The sequence below is a fragment of the Diceros bicornis genome, chromosome 14 (assembly GCF_020826845.1).
Source record: "Diceros bicornis minor isolate mBicDic1 chromosome 14, mDicBic1.mat.cur, whole genome shotgun sequence".
Taxonomy (NCBI): Eukaryota; Metazoa; Chordata; class Mammalia; order Perissodactyla; family Rhinocerotidae; genus Diceros; species Diceros bicornis.
This window is the reverse complement of record NC_080753.1, coordinates 43,526,304-43,544,668: the sequence shown is the minus strand read 5'-3', so window position 1 is coordinate 43,544,668 and position 18,365 is coordinate 43,526,304. Positions and strand designations below refer to the sequence as shown.

The 18,365-nt window shown below is 38.4% G+C and overlaps 1 protein-coding gene across 2 annotated transcripts; it reads left to right on the top strand.

The window, feature by feature from the left end:
• The first annotated feature begins 1,280 nt into the window (after window positions 1-1,280).
• Window positions 1,281-10,563, top strand: GMNN (geminin DNA replication inhibitor). Of its 2 annotated transcripts, none has more exons than XM_058555141.1 (7): window positions 1,281-1,436; window positions 3,242-3,299; window positions 6,329-6,406; window positions 7,297-7,444; window positions 8,261-8,343; window positions 8,653-8,763; window positions 10,151-10,563. In XM_058555141.1, exons 2-7 carry the CDS (start codon window positions 3,249-3,251, stop codon window positions 10,310-10,312), a joined length of 633 nt encoding a protein of 210 aa, XP_058411124.1. In that variant the 5' UTR covers window positions 1,281-1,436; window positions 3,242-3,248; the 3' UTR covers window positions 10,313-10,563. The 2 variants fall into 2 exon arrangements, with proteins under 2 accessions (XP_058411124.1, XP_058411125.1); XM_058555142.1 differs by lacking the exon at window positions 1,281-1,436 and adding an exon at window positions 1,443-1,534.
• Window positions 10,564-18,365: the final 7,802 nt, after the last annotated feature.

Sequence of the window (18,365 nt, the reverse complement as noted above, 5' to 3'; positions counted from 1 at the left end):
AAAGCTAGAACCAATGTGATTATGCTTTGTACATTTTGAGCTCTGTCAAAAAGAAATCTGGTGAGAGAGGTAGCAGGTGGCAGGAGATGGGGACGCAGTGTTGCCAAGTATACAGATGAGAAAGCATTTTTACAAAATGGTGCTGTAGAGTTAGATATTTCCTTCTCTCTGAGAACGATAATCTCATGAACAGTTAAGAAACGGTAAAACAGACGTGTGTTAATATTTATGGTTTGTTGTCAGTGCTCTCAATCTACTCCTAGAGACCCTGTGTACAGCAGATGGCAACCCTGCCTGGTCTTTTTGCATCATCCTCTCACCTTCTGGCGCTATATCAGCCAACGCTCTGCTGCTATTCATAGGGTTTTCACCTGCAATTTTCGATCCTTCTTCCTAGTCTGTCTCAGTCTCAAAGCTCCACTGAAACCTGTCCACCATGGGTGACCCTGCTGGTATTTGAAATAGTCATAGCAACACACAGCCACCGCAGTCTGACAATCCACAGATGGGCAGTGCGGTTCCCTGAGCCAGAAACGAACCCAGGCCACAGTGGCGAGAGAGCCGAATCTTAACCACTAGAGCACCGCGGCTGGCTAATATCCGTGGTAGGTGTAAACAAAAGATTTGACAAGACTCCGTTAAGCCCAAATGTATTATGTACACAAAGAAAGTTATTTGAGAATTTTGCAGAGTAATAATTAAAAAAAAAAGCCTGGCGTATTGCTAAGGTTTCCTTGCTCCTTCAAATCGCAACGGCAGTTGTATTCTCACGCCCAGAACAGTGCTTGGTAGGTATTAGGCGCTCAACTAGTAGTTTCAGGGTTAATTGATCGCCCAATTAAGCCTTCCGGAACTCCTTCCGAGTCAAAATACAAAAGGCCAAAATATAAAATACTCTGGGAGTCCGCGGAAGGAGAGCTTTACAAAAATATCACAAGTTGTGTTACTATATACGTACACAAAATTTTGTTCTCCCGGTGTTTACATCTAGTGGGAGCAGATCTTTTCCTCCGCTTTGTAAAGGGCAAACATAACATTCCACTCTGAAGGGAGGTTGCGAGTGCAAGGTCGGAACACAGGACCCCAGGGGACCAAACTCCCAACCAGAAGAACCCTCCGGACGACCTTACCCCACTACACGCCACGCCCACTGCGCAGGCGCAGGAAGGGGCGGGGCCAACCGGGCGGAGGCGAGAGGCGATTCGCCGGATTCGGGTGGCCCCGCCCCTCGTCTCGCGTCACGTGATTACGCGGCAGTCTGGGACCAGCGAGCGGAGTTCGGGAGCTCTCACAGCAGCGCGCGCCGGGCACTCCACCGGCTGTGTGGTCCGAGCGCGGGTTAGCTGTGGGCCTTGTGCGAAGCGCCGCTGTCACGGCTACCTGTGTTCCCTACGAGGATTGAGGGTTTCCATCAAGTGTGAGAGAGGCGGCAAGAGGTGGGTACGCAGGGGCTGCTAGCCAAGGCGCTTTTCGCTCCTGCCAGCCAGGAGTCGCGTACGCCTGTGACAGCTGCCGGGCCGGTGCCGGGGTGAGGGTGAGTGGATTGTTGAACGGTTGCGGGAACCGGGGCGGGGGAGGGAGGCGAGGCGAGGGGCTGCCCCATTGGTTGGGTCGGTTTTGGCGCGCTCTCCCTTCCGCGCTCCCTATTGGCTGGCGGGCGCCGTCCCCGAAGCGTGGGCGCGCGGCGCCGGACGGACCGCCCCCTTGTTGATAGCTGGGTCTTGGTGTGCGGAGGGCGAGCTGGCGGGGGTCGTCGGGGCGGTTTGTGTGCCGCTGGTTGATGTGAGACTCAGCCTGGGCGTGCCTGGCTGTTTTGATGAGACGGAACAGCCACCCCCTTGACCAGTACTAACTGGCGGTGATCCGAGGGGTTCCGCAAACTGGGCTCATGGAGAGGGTCGCTGAATCCTGCGTCTCCATTAAAAAACCGATAGTAGTGTTGGTGACACTGGGTTCACCCGTTTATCAGCATTTCCTTTGGACACAGTCGTATGCTAGAGTTTTTAGTTGCTTAAAAGAACTAGAGAATAAAAAGTAAGGGTGCAAGGTTGCTAAGAGGTGTGTGATAAACTTGTGAAGGATTAGACAACTTGATAGTGGCTTTCCACTTTTTAAATCGTGACACGTACTCCAGTATATTTTACATCACAATTTAGGACGCAGCCATTCAACTAAATGAGAAGTTTCACGAAGCAGTACTTATTCCTCACATGCCGTGCACTCTCATGTTTTCTCGTCTTTTCAATTCCGTTCTGTTCAGTTACATTTTTCTAAGCAATGTTCATGACCCACTAAATGGTTTCAGGATCCCGGGCTGCGACCTGCAGTTTGAAAAACATTGCCCTGGGTCAATTTAGTGAGCCCCGACCAGCATTTGCTTAACATAGAATAGAAAATAGGGTGCATCGTACAGTTAGATTAAGTTTTGTTTCGTCAACTCTGCGTGTGCGCGCTAGGGCACAGTGTGAAATGTATTAACTTGAGATGAAAAGTGTGCGAGTCACTGCACTGAGTTAAGGCATGGCCACAAGAATCGGGGAGATCTGTTTGGGAGACACAGACATGGCCGCAAGAATCGGGGGATCTGTTTGGGACACACAGACATGGCTGGGGGGTTCAAACGTTGGGTTTGGAGGGAGTCTGGCCCAGTGATCTGGTTCACCACCTTGCATATCCTTTATCTCCTGCTCCCTCTTCCTTGCTTCATCAGTGTCTCAGTTCACGGTGGTGGTTAAACATTCCCTACAGAAGTAAATGCATAATCTCATTTGATCGGATATTAAGTCGCTATTAAGTTATTGCTAGTTACCAGAGCCCAGTTGATTATAGCTTAAATCTGCCTTTGAAACAACAGTTAGGATGCTATTCTTTAAGGTAAACTTGGGCATATCTAGGTATCTGTTTCGCTTTCCCTGGTGACCATTTCTCAGATCTTTGAGAGCCCTGTATTTAATCCAGAACACCAACATGTTTTGTAAATTTGTTTAGAATATGTAATTTTCTTTTTGTAACAAGATTTTTTACAACCAGAGTTATTGTGTATGTATATATAGAATATAGAGTCACTAATTTTAGTCATTCATTGACAGGGCTGAGTTGGGTACATTGAACAAAGATAGTAGTTCTACCATACAGTAGTATGATTTTTATTATTACAAGTACTTTCAACAAAAATTAGACTCCACCTTCAGGTGCAAACCATATCCTGTTTTTGAATTACTAGTCTTTTGTCCTTCACCAGGTGTATAATGAATCCCAGTATGAAGCAGAAACAAGAAGGAATCCAAGAGAATGTAAAGGTATGTGATAGAATCACTTTAATCTGTTGTAAAAAGCATATGGTCGGAAGTATTTTGACATAATTTAGCCAAATTTAATCTGGCTGTAGTTTCTATAAACCTTGAATTACTGACTTTTTAGCCAGAGGACAAGTAACAACAGAGAACTTTTAAAAAATTAATTATGATTGAATATTAAGTTTTCTGATCCACAGATGTGAGATGTCTTTCCACTTATTTAGGTCTTTAATTTCTTTCAACAATGCTTTGTAGTTTTCAGAGTATTGAGTTTCACACTCCTTTTGTTAAATTTTTTCCTAAGTATTATATTTTTAATGTTATTATAGATGGAATTGTTTCCTTAATCAGATTTTTGGTGTGCTCATTGCTAGTGTTAGAAATACAATTGATTTTTGTATCTTGATCTTGTATCCTGCAGCCTTGCTGAATTTATTTATTAGTTCTAATCGTTTTTTGGTAGACTCTTTAGCATCTTCTGTAAACAAGGTTATTACTTTCTTTCTATTCTTACATTTCACGAAATAATTTTATTAAAATCCTTTGTGTGTATCTTCAGAATTAGTGTCTTTGACCACAGAGACACATTGTACATTATGTGTTGCACATATTTCTGGGGAACATCATACTCATTATCATCTAACCTGCTCGTTTGGCCACACTTTTTGAATTCCTGTATGGTACTGTCGCTGGAAATCTTATCCCAAATATTTATTCTTATAGCAATAAAGACAGAGTTTGTTTAATTTTGAATTTGTAATTTTGACTGGCTCCACTTCTAAGGTTCTAAATGAATGTATAGCTTAATTAGATTCTACCACACAACTTAGACAATATGACGATTCCTAGGAATGATACCACCTCTTCAAGAAAACCATATCAGTTTGCAGATTTAAATTAAATAGAGTAAATAAAAGCCTATTTCATAAGTGATAGCAGGTGCTTTTTGATAGGTTGTTTTGTTTGTCTTGCCTTACTCAGTATCCTCTTTACATTATTTTTCTTGAATAATACTTTGCGTTGATACTTTGTGAATCTGAGTTTCCATTTAGGATGATGACATTTTTCCATCGTGCTTTGTGTATGTGTGTGTGTTTAAATTTTTTATTATGAAAATTTTCAAATATTCAGAAATAGAGTCAATAGTATAATAATCTCAATTAACTTCCCCATTTTCGACAATTATCAGTCTTGTTTCATCTGCATCTCCATTCACTCCCTTTGCCCCCACCTAATTATTTTGAAGCAAATCTCAGACAGATAATTTATATAATTTCAACAGATCCTTACATTTAAAGAAAAGTCTAATGTTTACTAGCTAGATTAAAACTATCTTGGATATGAGAGGACCTGAGTTCTGTTTGGTTCTGGTTCTGCCTTCAAAACTGTGACCTTCGGTGAGTTATTTAGCATCTCTGTCTCAGTTTACTCATCTGTAAAATGAGGGAATTTAACCAAAACTAGATCTGTAAGAGTGAATTTTAGGAGTTCATGGATTTCTTGCCAATTTTATGTAAAATTCTATGTTAGTAAGCTCTTGTGTGCATTTTTTTTTTTTTTCAGAGAGGGCTCACGGAATCTTAAATTGTTTTTCTGAAAAGATTAAGACCCATTAATAGATAAGAACCATTTTGGCTCTAAAGAGTCTATTATTCCAATGCACGGTCTGTATAAAGAGAATGATAATAGCAATATGACATTTTTGGGGCCGGATGCCAGAAAGCTTACATATATAAAGTTAAATCTTGGAAATTGTCATCTTTTTGTGACAGTAATTTAGCTGGCTTCTTGATCATTATTAGTAGCAGCATTTAAATAAATTAACACCTATTATTAAGGTTCCAAAGTTATATTTTCTTCTCTTTGTCTGGAGACTGTTGACTAATCTATAATCTGAATTATATCTGAAATGTTGATGTAATATTTGTTCTCACAGTAGCTGGCATTTGTTCTTCAGTTAAATAGTGAGATAATAATCAGCAGCAGAAACTTGACCGTGGGAAAGGTGAACTCTTGTCATGTGAAGTACAGTGGGGAATCAGTAACTTTCTCACGCTGCTTTGGTGTCATGTTCTTGCTAACCTTGTTTGAGTATTCACCATTGTTTGCTGTCCCATGGTGGCAGTATAACTAATGATTTTTTGCAAAAGTAGAGAGAGCTTTCAGATCAGGAGATCTACGGAAAGGTATTTCAAGGAAGGCAATAGTTTTTCCAAAGCAATAAGCTTGGCATTTTACAGTATTTTAGTATGCCTCAAGCACTGACATTTTAGCTGTCTCCTAATGAATGGGCTTGAAACAAAACTGCTTCTACAAACAGGTAAAGGTTTTGGGGGGAGGATGTCCTGTTACATGTGTATTTGATTTTGTGTAAAGTCTGTTCTTGAAAATTATATTTCTTTGGTGAATACATATAAATGTGTTAGGGGGTATTTACATTTTAAAGGAAATCTGAGATGAATCCTTTTGATTAGGGGAAGAAGTATTTTCAATGTAAATAATTAACCTTCTCCCCCAATTTACCTCTCTTTTGGGTTTCTACCATAAATGTTATGATGTTTGGTAAATTTCTAGTTTCTGTGTGGAAGGTCTTTTTAAGAGAGAATACAAATATTCCTCTTGTACTGGAATTTCATTACATATGGTTTGCAGTATTAGAGCTTAGAAATTTTGTTATATTTTTGTTTTAACTAGATGCAATTAGTTGACAAAATGAGTATAACAAGAGCATACATTGAAATGGGAGGAGAAAAGCTACTTCTTCATGTCAGGTTTGGGTGATATGATCCATTCTCAGAATGTCTTCAAACTTTATTATAATTTTAGGGAAATAATGTTGCTAGTTGATTAAACCAATGTCTTGGTCATATGTTACATAAAATTATATAGCAGACCAAATACTAGTGGTTTTAGTGTTTCTTTTTTTCTAAATTATAGTAGGACTAAGAGAGTAACAATCCATATAGCAACTCAGGAACCAGATAATCGTAAAGAAACCCAGTAACCAGATAATGAATTGTCTTGACTTTCAGAATAGTCCTGTCCCAAGAAGAACTCTGAAGATGATTCAGCCTTCTGCAGCTGGATCTCTTGTTGGAAGAGAAAATGAGGTGTGTATTATTGGGCTAGAATGGGGTACAGATGATACTACTTTTACGTTAAAAACATTTCCAAGATTTCCTTGGTCTGAAATACCTAAATCATTGAAATTTGGAAATAATTTAAGAATAACAATTGCAGGGGCCGGCCCTGTGGCATAGCGGTTAAGTGTGCGCACCCCGCTGCTGGCAGCCCGGGTTTGGATCCTGGGCGTGCACCGACGCACTGCTTATCAGGCCATTCTGTGGTGGTGTCCCATATAAAGTGGAGGAAGAAGGGCACAGATGTTAGCCCAGGGCCTGTCTTCCTCAGCAAAAAGAGGAGGATTGGTGTGGATGTTAGCTCAGGGCTGATCCTCCTTACAAAAAAAAAAAAAAAGAAGAACAATTGCATATTCCCCACAGAAGTGGTTTTTGTTTTAATTCTTCAATTTAGGAAGTTCAAAGTTGATATAAATACATGTAGTAGAACTGGGATGATGTAGTGAGTTCTAAATTAACCTATGGGAGTAATATTTGATGTTTTGAGAATAGAATGTTAGATTCATTCATTTACTCCTGTATGTAAATGATGAAATCATGGATGAGGGTGTCTAGACTTTTGCAGGTTGAAAATATTGCCTTTCCATGGTACTGAATTATTTAAACAATAAAAATAGTTTCAGCTAAGCCTTAGACCCAAGTCTAATCCAAAATAGTTGCTGCAAATAAAATTCCTAAAGTATAACTATACGTTTTGGTAGAGTTTTGAATTGTGTTTGGAACTTTTTAAAAGATCCAAAGATGTTGAAATGGTATAGACATATGAGTGCTCTATTTTTAATACATAAATGACGAACCCATCCGCTTCCTTGTTCATTAAATCAAAATAAATGAGATTAATGTACGCATTTCCATTATAGTTGGTTAAAGGCTTGTCCAAAAGGAAACAATGGAATGACCAGTTAACATCTAAGACTTCCAGCTCTGGAGTTGTTATTGTCCCAGAACATAATGAAAATAAAAATCCTGGAGGAGTTACCCAAGAAGCATTTGATCTTATGATTACAGGTATGAAAAAATACATATATAACTTTTATATTAAAGTTAATATACTGAGAAGGATACAACGTACACAATATTCCTGTTAAAACTATTTAGCTTGAATATAATTGTGGAAACAGACAAATCCAAGTTTAAGGACATTGTACAGAATAACTGATCTGTACTTTTCAAAAATGTCAATGTTAAACAAATAAAAAACAGAAACACACAAAGCAAATATTGCAAACATCTTTAACAGTCTAGCTGAACGATATATGTGTACTTATTGTATTTGTGTTACAAGTCTTTTGAAGGATTGAAATCTTTAAAATGTTGGAAAAAATAGAAAAAAAGTTGATTTGGTTTTCTAACTTTAATCTTTTAAAAATGGGTATTACGGGCCGTCCCCATGGCTTAGTGGTTAAAGTGCGCACGCTCCGCTACTGGCGGCCCAGGTTCGGATCCCGGGCGCACACCGACGCACCACTTCTCTGGCCATGCTGAGGCCGCGTCCCACATACAGCAACTAGAAGCATGTGCAACTATGACATACAGCTGTCTACTGGGGCTTTGGGGAAAAAAAAAGGAGGAAGATTGGCAATAGATGTTAGCTCAGAGCCGGTCTTCCTCAGCAAAAAAATGGAGGATTAGCATGGAATTTAGCTCAGGGCTGATCTTCCTCACAAAAAAAATAAATAAATAAAAATGGGTATTACTAAGTAATATAGGTAGTACTGAAAAAGATTGTAAATTTTTTTAAATAGAAAAAATTACTGGGTTTTTACAGCAGCATGTAACAGTAATGATTTTCAAAGTGACATGTAAAACATTAATTTATTTTAGAACATCCATCCTCTCAATATTGGAAAGAAGTGGCAGAGAAACGGAGGAAGGCTCTCTTTGAAACACTTAAGGAAAATGAGAAAGTATGTACTGAATATAATTTGTGGCATTTTTTAACATTCCAAGATTATTTTCCTTCTGCTGCTTAGCATATTTAGTTAGAGCAATATAAACTAGCTTTGCTGTTGGCCTAAGAAAAGTTTAATTAGAAAGGCAACTCTTTTACCAGAATTATTGTACAAAAAGAAGCCTATTGTGCTATGAGCCAAAGATAGCACCTTTGTTAGGAACTTTGTGCTAAATGTGTCTATCAGTTGTATACTTGGAGGCATGTAATTTGGTTTATAGCATAGCAGATCTATGGAAAACTGAACTTTATTTATGTTGTACAGCTTCATAAAGAAATTGAACAAAAGGACAATGAAATTGCCCGCCTGAAAAAGGAGAATAAAGAATTGGCAGAAGTAGCAGAACATGTACAGTATATGGCAGAGGTAATAGAGGTAGGTATTTTAACATTCACCTGATTCAAAATCATTCCCTTTTCTATAATATTGAGGCAGTCGTGTGATCAGTAAGTGTTTTGGCTCTGGAGTCAGATTTCCTGGGTTTGAGTCTTAGCTCCCTGCCTAGCCCCAGTAGATTTGTTGAGTCAAGCAGGTTATTTCTCCTGTCAGGGCTTCATTTTCTTCATCCACAATGGGAGTAATGGCACCTACCTCGTAGGCTTGTTATGAGAATATTGAGTTATAGTAGATGAGAGTTGAGAGAAGTGCCTGCACATAGTAAGAGCCCAATAACTGTTAGATATTATTTATAATTATGAAGCAAAAGAACATCTGTTTTCTTGTAGAGATATAAAAAGGAATTAACATCTGAAAAATATATGGCAAGTTATTATATTTCACAATTGACAAATTTTTAAACAGTTTTTAATTTAACTTTAATGCCAGCGTGACATTACTTTTATTTATATAACTGTTAATTGATGCACTAAATAAATTTGGTGGTCTTATCTGACTTTTTAAAAAAAAAATTGGAAGTAGTTAATGTGTTTATAAGAATTATCCTAGGGGCCGGCCCAGTGACGTAAGTGGCTAAGTGTGTACGCTCTGCTGTGGCGGCCCAGGATTCGCCAGTTTGGATCCCGGGCGCGCACCGACTCACTGCTTGTTGAGCCATGCTGTGGCGGCGTCCCATATAAAGTGGAGGAAGATGGGCATGGATGTTAGCTCAGGGCCAGTCTTCCTCAGAAAAAAGAAGAGGTTGGCATCAGATGTTAGCTCAGGGCTGATCTTCCTCACATACATAAATACATACATACATACATACATAAATAAATGTTAAAAAAAAAAAAAAAAGAATTATCCTGATGACTGTTACTTTACCACTCTCACCCTAAAAAATAGATCCTAAACTTACTAATGTTTGTAAAAAGTCATCTTGCTGATGGGCAGAAAGTTTTTCAAATCAAAACTTTTCCTGTAACGAATTGCTTACATTTTAGAGCCATGACAGAATTAATGTTTGAAGTTTTGACTGGAAAGTACTGTAATAGCTCTCCTAACTACCATGAAGGTGTTGGTCCATAGCAGATTGGAAATTAGAAAACCTGTTTTTTCAGTTTAGATAATTTGAGAAGTACTGATCTCAGTTGTACTCTGAATGCATGTTGGTGCTTTAACAAATGGGCAAATTATTAAGCACTCACTTTGCTAAAATAGGATCTAGTATGGTGGAGACTTTGATATAACATTTGATTAGAAGTGAATTTGGAGACATCATGAAAAGAACCTCATTACAACATTGGGGTCAGTTATATCAGCACACTGATAATGGACTTGGGTTTTAAAGTTTTTACAATAAGTTATTGTTTTTATTCTTTAAAAGAGACTGAGTGATGAACCTCTGGATAACTTGGAATCACCCGATAGTCAGGAATTTGATTCTGAAGAGGAAACTGGTGAGGATTCTGAAGTGGAAGACTCAGAAATTGGTACATGTGCTGAAAAAATTGTATCTTCCTCTACAGATGCAAAACCAAGTATATGAAATTCATTAATGTTTGACTCTTGAGAAACATACTGCCAAAATTTACCTCCATTATAGTTCTTTGTAGCAGAGCAAATAACTATGTAATGCAAACTTGGAATCATACTTCCTTGTTTGAATTCTGGGACCCTATAATTGTATTAAAATACAAATACTATGTATTTTTAATCTATAGTGTTTTATGTAAATAGCGTTTCCTCAGTTGTCAGATATGACTTGCATATATGATAAATAAACTTCAATCTCCTGTTGAGCGTTGTGTGTGTCTTGGAAGAATGAGGTAGAAGGAGTCTTCGTAGAAAATTTGTCTATTTCTATGGTTTTCTATTGTTTTCCTCTGCTAACTTGGAGGAAACAAGGAGAAAATGAATTTATCCTTCTTTAGACTGAGATAGTTGAGATTTCTCTACTCCCAAACCTGACGGTACCTCAAGCTCCTTGTAGGGGCTATTGATTTTCAGATCCCCGTGTCCAGATATTTTTACTGAGTAGTTTTTTAGTGGAGTGTGAGAATCTAGTTTCAAAAGCTTCCCGAGTGAATCTGGTTAGCCATGTAAAGGCTTGGCTGGCTGGTGTGATCAGACTTGTCTTGGAGGCTTAAAAAGATGGATGATGGTGGTAATCCTCTAGAGAAGCAAAGTCGAGGGCAGGTGAAAGTCCATTTAAGAGACAAAGGAATAGCTAAGTGTTCTGAAACTTGCTGTTCACACATTTCACATATGGTATAGGACAAAGTATATATATTGAAGGAATAAGAAGTAAAAGTAGGGGGAAATTAATTAGAGGTTTCCCATACGTACTGTGTTGAAGGAAGAAAATGACAAAATAAAGGGAAATTATTTGCGAAGTATACAGCATTAGGATTGAGTATATTCTTTGAGAAGCATACAAGTACCTTTGTATAAACTGGCAATAAAGAGCAATGTCAAGCTTTAAAGGATTACTTTAGGCAAGTTATTTACCTTGTAGAACTTTATCTCAATATTAGAGTTAAGAAAATTAAAGTTTACCTCGATGTTATTGTGAGGATTAAAACCTTTACTGAAGTGCCTGAACTAAATTCTTGAAAATGGAAACTATTATTAATCTATAGCAACATTGTCCAGTAAAACTTTCTGAGAAGTTGGAAATATCTGTGCTCTCCAGGGTGATAACCAGGTAGCTGTATGTGGTTATTGAGCACTTGAAATGTGGCTAGTGTGAATGATGAAATTTTAATTTATATTTAAATAGCTACATGAGGTTAGTGGCTACTGTATTAGACAGTATAGCTCTATATGTTTTAGGTGTGGGCCACTAGCCTAAAGATAGAATTAAAGAAGAACAGATAAATTTTATGTGTTTTTTTACCACAATAAAAAATAACTTAAAAGAAGAATTAAGAATATTCTAGGTTAGGGGGAGAGGGAAATCAGCTGGGAGGCTGTTGGAATGAGTTAGAAAGAGGACAGCTAAATAGAACAGGATGACTTGGCAAATAGAAAGTATTTCTGAAAAATGCTAAATAAAAGTGGGTTGCCAGGATTTAGTTATGGAGAGGAAAAGTGGAGAGGGAATTGGAGAGGATTTTAAAATTTAAGAGCTAAAACTATTAATCTTGTAAAAGAACACATAGAAAAAAATCTTAGTGACCTTGGATTTGGCAAAGATTTCTCAAATAGGATGCAAAAAGCACAAATTATATCAGTAAATCAGACTTCATAAAAATCCAAAACTTCTCTTTGAAAGATTCTTTTTTTTTTTAGTGTGATTTTTTTTTGGGGGGGGAGCTCAGAAGTATTTATTTATTGAGACACACTTTATAATCTTCATCTTTTCTCTTATGCATATACATTTAAATTTTATAGGGTTCAACCTAACTTATTTTTTTCTTTTTTTTTAATTGATGTCATAATAGTATATAACATTGTGAGATTTCAGTTGTACACTGTTATTTGTCACTCACCATATAAATGCACCCCTTCATCCCTTGTGCCCACCCCTCAACCCCATTCCTCCTGGTAACCACCCAACTGTTCTCTCTGTGTGTGTATTAGTTTATATTCCACATATGAGTGAAGTCATAACAGTGTTTGTCTTTCTCTGTCTGGCTTATTTCACTTAACATAACACTCTCCAGGTCCATCCATGTTGTTGCAAATGGGATGATTTTGTCTTTTTTTTATGGCTGAGTAGTATTCCATTGTAAATATATATATACCACATCTTCTTTATCCGATCATATGTCGAGGGACACTTGGGTTGCTTCCACTTCTTGGCTATAGTGAATAATGCTGCGACGAACATAGAGGTGCATAAGCCTTGAAAGACTCTTAGAGAATGAAAAGACAAGCTACAGACTGCGAGAAAATATTTGCAAAACATCCAATGAAGGGTTTGTTTCTAAGAACTCTTACAACTCAATAAGTAGAGAACTTAATTTTAAAAATGGGGGAAAAATTTGGACACTTCACCAAAGAATATATACAGGTAGTAAAGAAGTACACAAAAAGATATCAACATTATTAGTCATTGGGGAAGTGCAAATTAAACCTACAGTGAGATACTGCTATGTGCCTATCAGAATGACTAAAGTGTGAAAAACAAAAACTTGACCATACCAAGTGTTAAAAATATGAAGCAGCTGGAACTCTCCTGTAATTTTGGTGGCAATATTAAATGCTATGTAAGTGTTTGGCGATTTCTTACAAGTGAAATGTGCACATTGCATATGATCCAGCCATTCCACTCCTAGATATTTACCTAAGAGAAATGAAAGTATATGTCCACATGAAGACTAATCTGCAAATTTTTAGTTTTATTTATAATAGCCAAAATGTCCATCAGCAAGTGAATAAACAAATTGTGGTGTATCCATATACTGGAATACTACTCAGCAATAAAAAAGTAAATAATTTGTATACACAACATGGATAAATCTCAATGATGTTGAGTGAAAGAGCCAGGTAGGAGTACCTACTGTATGCTTACATTTAAATAAAATTGTAAAACTTTATAGTTTGAGAAAAAGGATTAGTTGCCTAGAGATCTTGTCCAGGTGGTTTTAGGGATGGATTTCAAGAGGAAATTTGGGATGATTTTAAGTGTCTAGCACCTGGGAACTGTGACCCTAGTTGGTGGAGAATTTGGAAGAATTTCTTTTAGATGAGTCTGATTTTCGTTAGGTATCAAATGTCAGAACATCTCAATGAAAATGGCTTAGAGACAGGGTCAGACGTCAGTCAAGCCTGGCAAGTTATAATAAGGAGTTCTTTGAAGTTGGTTTAAAAAGATACAGTTGAGCTTTTTTAAGGAAAATGGCCAAAGGTTAAGAATCAGTTGGAAAAATGTTGTGTGAAGCCCGAATTGGACTGAACTAACTTGTTCAGTATGTTTTATAAGGTTAGCATGGGGCCGGCCCCGTGGCTTAGCGGTTAAGTGCACGTGCTCCGCTACTGGCGGCCCTGGTTCGGATCCTGGGCACCCACCGACGCACCGCTTCTCCGGCCATGCTGAGGCGGCATCCCACATACAGCAACTAGAAGGATGTGCAACAATGACATACAACTATCTGCTAGGGCTTTGGGGGAAAAAAAAGAGGAGGATTGGCAATAGATGTTAGCTCAGGGCTGGTCTTCCTCAGCAAAAAGAGGAGGATTGGCATGGATGTTAGCTCAGGGCTGATCCTCCTTGGGAAAAAAAAAATATATATATATATATATATATATGAGGTTAGCATGACATACCAAAATAACCAGGAGGGCCTGTAAGAGGGCAGGGCGGGGTAGGGTGGAGTGGGGAACTAGAACCCTATTAATACAGATGAAAAAATCCTAAATAAAATGGCAAGTATAATCCAGTTATCTATTAAAAGAGAAAACATGATGACTGAGTTGGGGTTTATCCCAAAAATGCAAGACTGTTTCTATATTTGTAAACACTTGAAATTCTTTACATTAAAGGAGGGGAAAGCACATAATAGTATTGATAAAATTCAACACCTAAGCTAGGAAGAGAAATTTTAACCTGATAAAAGCTATGTACCTATGCCTAACATAATACTTAATGGTGAAGCTTTAGAAATAGTTGTAAAGTCGGGAACTAGAGAAGGATGGACCACAAGTAATGTAAATTTTTTTTGACGTCTCAGGCTGGTGCAATAAAACCAAATGACGATAATTATGGGAAGGAAAGAACTCATTTACGTAAGAAAATCCAAGAGCAACTAGAAACAAGTGGTCGAATTAAAAAAAAAAAACCCTAAATTAATTGCTTTTCTATGTATCAAACAAGTTTAAAAATGGTGTGGGGGATGATGAGAGGATATGGAAAACAAACCTTACTAAAATATGTAAAGCAAATATTTTCTTCTAAAAAAAAATTTTTGAACATCTCCTGTTTCTTCCTGCCTTTCTGAGGGTTCTTTGTAAGAAATAGAAACTAGGGCCGGCCCCGTGGCTTGGCGGTTAAGTGCGCGCGCTGTGCTGCCGGCGGCCCGGGTTCGAATCCCGGGTGTGCACCGACGCACCGCTCCTCTGGCCATGCTGAGGCCGCGTCCCACATACGGCAACTAGAAGGATGTGCAGCTATGACAGACAACTATCTGCTGGGGCTTTGGGGGAAAAATAAGTAAATAAAATCTTTAAAAAAAAAAAAAAAAATTTAAGAAATAGAAACTAACCCTGGCTAACATAAGCAAAAATGGAGTTCATTGGAAGAATATGATGGTTCTGAGGGAGCAGAAACCAGAGCAGCTCTGGGGATCCCCTAACAGGTGCTCATCAACATTGTCTTAGTGCTGTCTCTGAAATAATTTTCTCTCCTTTCATCGTTTTGCACAAGATTCCAAGTTCCCTGAGATAGCAAGATTGGTGTAGCCTGGTTTGTTAGCACTCCTTGGGACGGCACAATACCTTGATTGACAGTCTCCTTAAGACTACACCATGGGAGAGATAGCCCCTCAAGAGAAATTGAAGTGTTATCAGAAGAAAAAATAGATTCTAGTTAGCCAGAAAGCAACAAATGTCAACTATACTGCTGCAGGGCCCTTGCAATGTTTGTTTTGTTTAGAAAACTGCTCCCTGCCTGCCCTGCCCCCTTCAAGATATCTCAGTTGAATTTTAGGTTTAGGTCGTCAGGTCAACCAAGAAGGATAGGAATTGGTGTATAAATATCTGAGCTCCTGGGACCTCTGGGTGGGATAACTGAGGTGTGTGTGTTGTATATTTACCAGAACAGTTCCTCAGCAGGATTACAAATTCCATTTACCTACAGTGGTAACTTTCTTGACAAAACATCTTTTATTGGCTTTCTTCCCTTCCCTGTTGCTAGTTCCTGAGATTACCTCCCAAATAAAGTCCTTGCACTCAAATTCTTTTTTATGTTTTTTTGAGGAAGATTGGCCCTGAGTAACATCTGTTGCCAATCTTCTTTTTCGTTTTTCTCCCCAAAGCCCCAGCACATAGTTGTGTATCATAGTTGTAGAGTTGTAGTTCTTCTATATGGGACACCGCCTCAGCATGGCTTGATGAGGGGTCCGTGCCCAGGATCCGAACCCGCGAACCCCGGGCCACTGAAGCGGAACACTCAAACTTAACGGCTACGCCACCAGGCTGGCGCTCAAATTCTTATCTGGAATTTGCTTCTGGGAGAACCCAAATGTTGGGGAGAGATGAAGTTATAAGGGACAACAAAGGAAAATAAAGTAGCCGTTTATTGTTAAAACTTTAGTAAACCAGTCTTAAATTCAAAGCTTAGCATAAAAATGCCTCAAGGCCCAAATCTGAATTTTATATTGTACCACCTTCGATTTAAAGATGTGCCAGAGACCAAAAAGGAATTTGAGGAGAGTAATATAGCCAGGCTGCCTTACAAGCTACTGTTCTGTAGTTAAAATGTTAACCAAAGGTTCTCTGAGCATTGTCAGAAGAGAGGCCGTAGCAATTTCTGGTTAAACATGTTAATTGAACACAGCCATTTAGTTCTCTCTCCCCCTAGACCCCATTAAAATGATAGTAAACAATGAAAGACATAATCCCACGCTGATGAAGAAAGCTGAAGAATCAAGAGAAGATTAGGGAAAAGTGACAATGCAGGGCCCAGAAGAAAACTTAAACAAAAACATGAGTATTGCTCAACAATTCCATTAATAGAAATTTACTCCACGGATATATTCGCACATGTGTGAAATGATATATATTTAAAGTTATTCATTACGACTTTGAACTATCAAAAGACTGGAAATAATCTAAATGTCCACACTATAGGACTGGTTATATAAATTATAGTCATACAATGGAATACTCCAAAGCAGTAGAAAAGAATGAATAAACTGTTTAAGATATAAAACCGAAACCAAGATAAAGTATTGGTGTGTACAAAATGCTTCTACATTTTAAAACAAAAAGGACCAAGAAAAGGGATATATGTATATTTTCTTGCATATAGATAGAATACCTCTGGAAAGATATGGAAGAAGCTGCTGCTTTTCCAAATCTGATGTTCTTTTCCAGGAGTAGGAATCTCCAATAGTTTCAGCAGAGGTGAGTGACTTGCCTGATGGGTGGCTTTGGGAAAAACAGAACTGAATGCGCTCACCCCAGCTCTTCCTTCCTTCTGGGTAAGGAGGGCGCACCCAGGGCATTAATGTCCTCTGCGGCCCCTCCAGGGGCCTGGACAGGCCGAAGTCAAATGATCACTTAAGCAAAGAATAGAGACATCGTTGGACATGTGAGATGTCCAGAAATTTACCTCCTGTTTGTTCTTTCTCAGGAAACTACTGGAAAACCTGCTTCAAATTGAAATGTGGCAGTGAACCAGGAAAAGCAAAGTGATAGTATACAAGAAACAGAGGGTCCAACACGGGAGGGGTAAGGGGATTCCTGGGTGTTGAAGGGAACCCCTAAAATGTTTGTTAGGTGTGTGGCAGGCCCCAAGCGGAACAAGAGGATGGTGGGCTCCATGGTGGTGAGCTGACAATTACATACTTAATGTGTAATTGAATTGAGAGTTGTTAAACAGCTACAGAGGAAAGTGTGGGAAAAAATTAGTGATAGGTATATAGAAAACTAAGCCAAAACAAAACTCCAGGGAAAACGAAGAGTTGACAAAGAAAGGAATTAGACTACATGATATGACTTAGCCATGAAAACTATTGAAATACTCATATCATTTTAATCAACAATTGTGGCACAATTATATTGAGAGAGGAAGAGGAGGGCAAGTGGATGTAGGTAAGGGGCAGTGTTAAAATCCTACGTCCTTATCTGTCGTATTAAGTAAAAAGAGAAATACCTAAAATTGAAAAAAAAAATTAGCGATGTATGTGAACTGCTTAGAAATATGGAGGTAAATAAATAGAAGAAACAGCCAAAAGAATTCAGATGGTTACCTCTGGGAGTGTGAATCAAGAGGGGGCTCAGGGCCTGCTGTTTCTCATTAGAGGCCTTGTATTATTTGACATTTTAAACTATGTTCATGTATTACTTTGAGGAAAAAATTAAAATGTAATTTAAAAAGCATTTTCAAAAAGTAATGTCTGACCATGACCCAGTCTCTAAATAGGACTTCTGGGGTCAAACCCTTAATCTACCACTATAAACTGGATTCTAGTTTGAGAAACTCTGTGTTACACAATTCACAAAACTCACAGAGGATGAAAATATATGGTTGCTCAGCAGAACACAGTTTTTCCTGGTTTAAGTTCTGAGAAAATTTCTCCTGAGATCCTCATGAAACCCTGTGATGTGATTACATTGGTAACAACATTCCTATAATAAATACAAGCGAGGATCATGGAACTATGCTACTTTTTTTTATGGGCCCCTCAGTGAAAGATGGAAGCATTACACCAAAGCACAGCTCAGTCAAAGCAAGTCTGTGAAAGATGAAAGTTCAACCTATGATGGCTGGAACATAAGCTAGAGGCAAATGTTAGTGTAGTTAGAGAAACAAACAGGTACGTATCCTGTAGGCACTTTTCCGTAAATATTATTTTTTGTAATAAAGCTTTTGTTGAGGCTGGGCAACACAAAAGTCAAATGTGGGTTTTCTGTTACGTATTCTCCAGCAGACG

Bases quoted from the DNA above. Each gene is read 5' to 3' on its own strand.
- GMNN (XM_058555141.1), top strand. From the start codon at position 3,249: ATGAATCCCAGTATGAAGCAGAAACAAGAAGGAATCCAAGAGAATGTA. The intron at 3,300-6,328 runs GTATGTGATAGA...CTTGACTTTCAG, and splicing joins GAATCCAAGAGAATGTAAAG to AATAGTCCTGTCCCAAGAAG. The intron at 6,407-7,296 runs GTGTGTATTATT...TTTCCATTATAG, and splicing joins TTGTTGGAAGAGAAAATGAG to TTGGTTAAAGGCTTGTCCAA.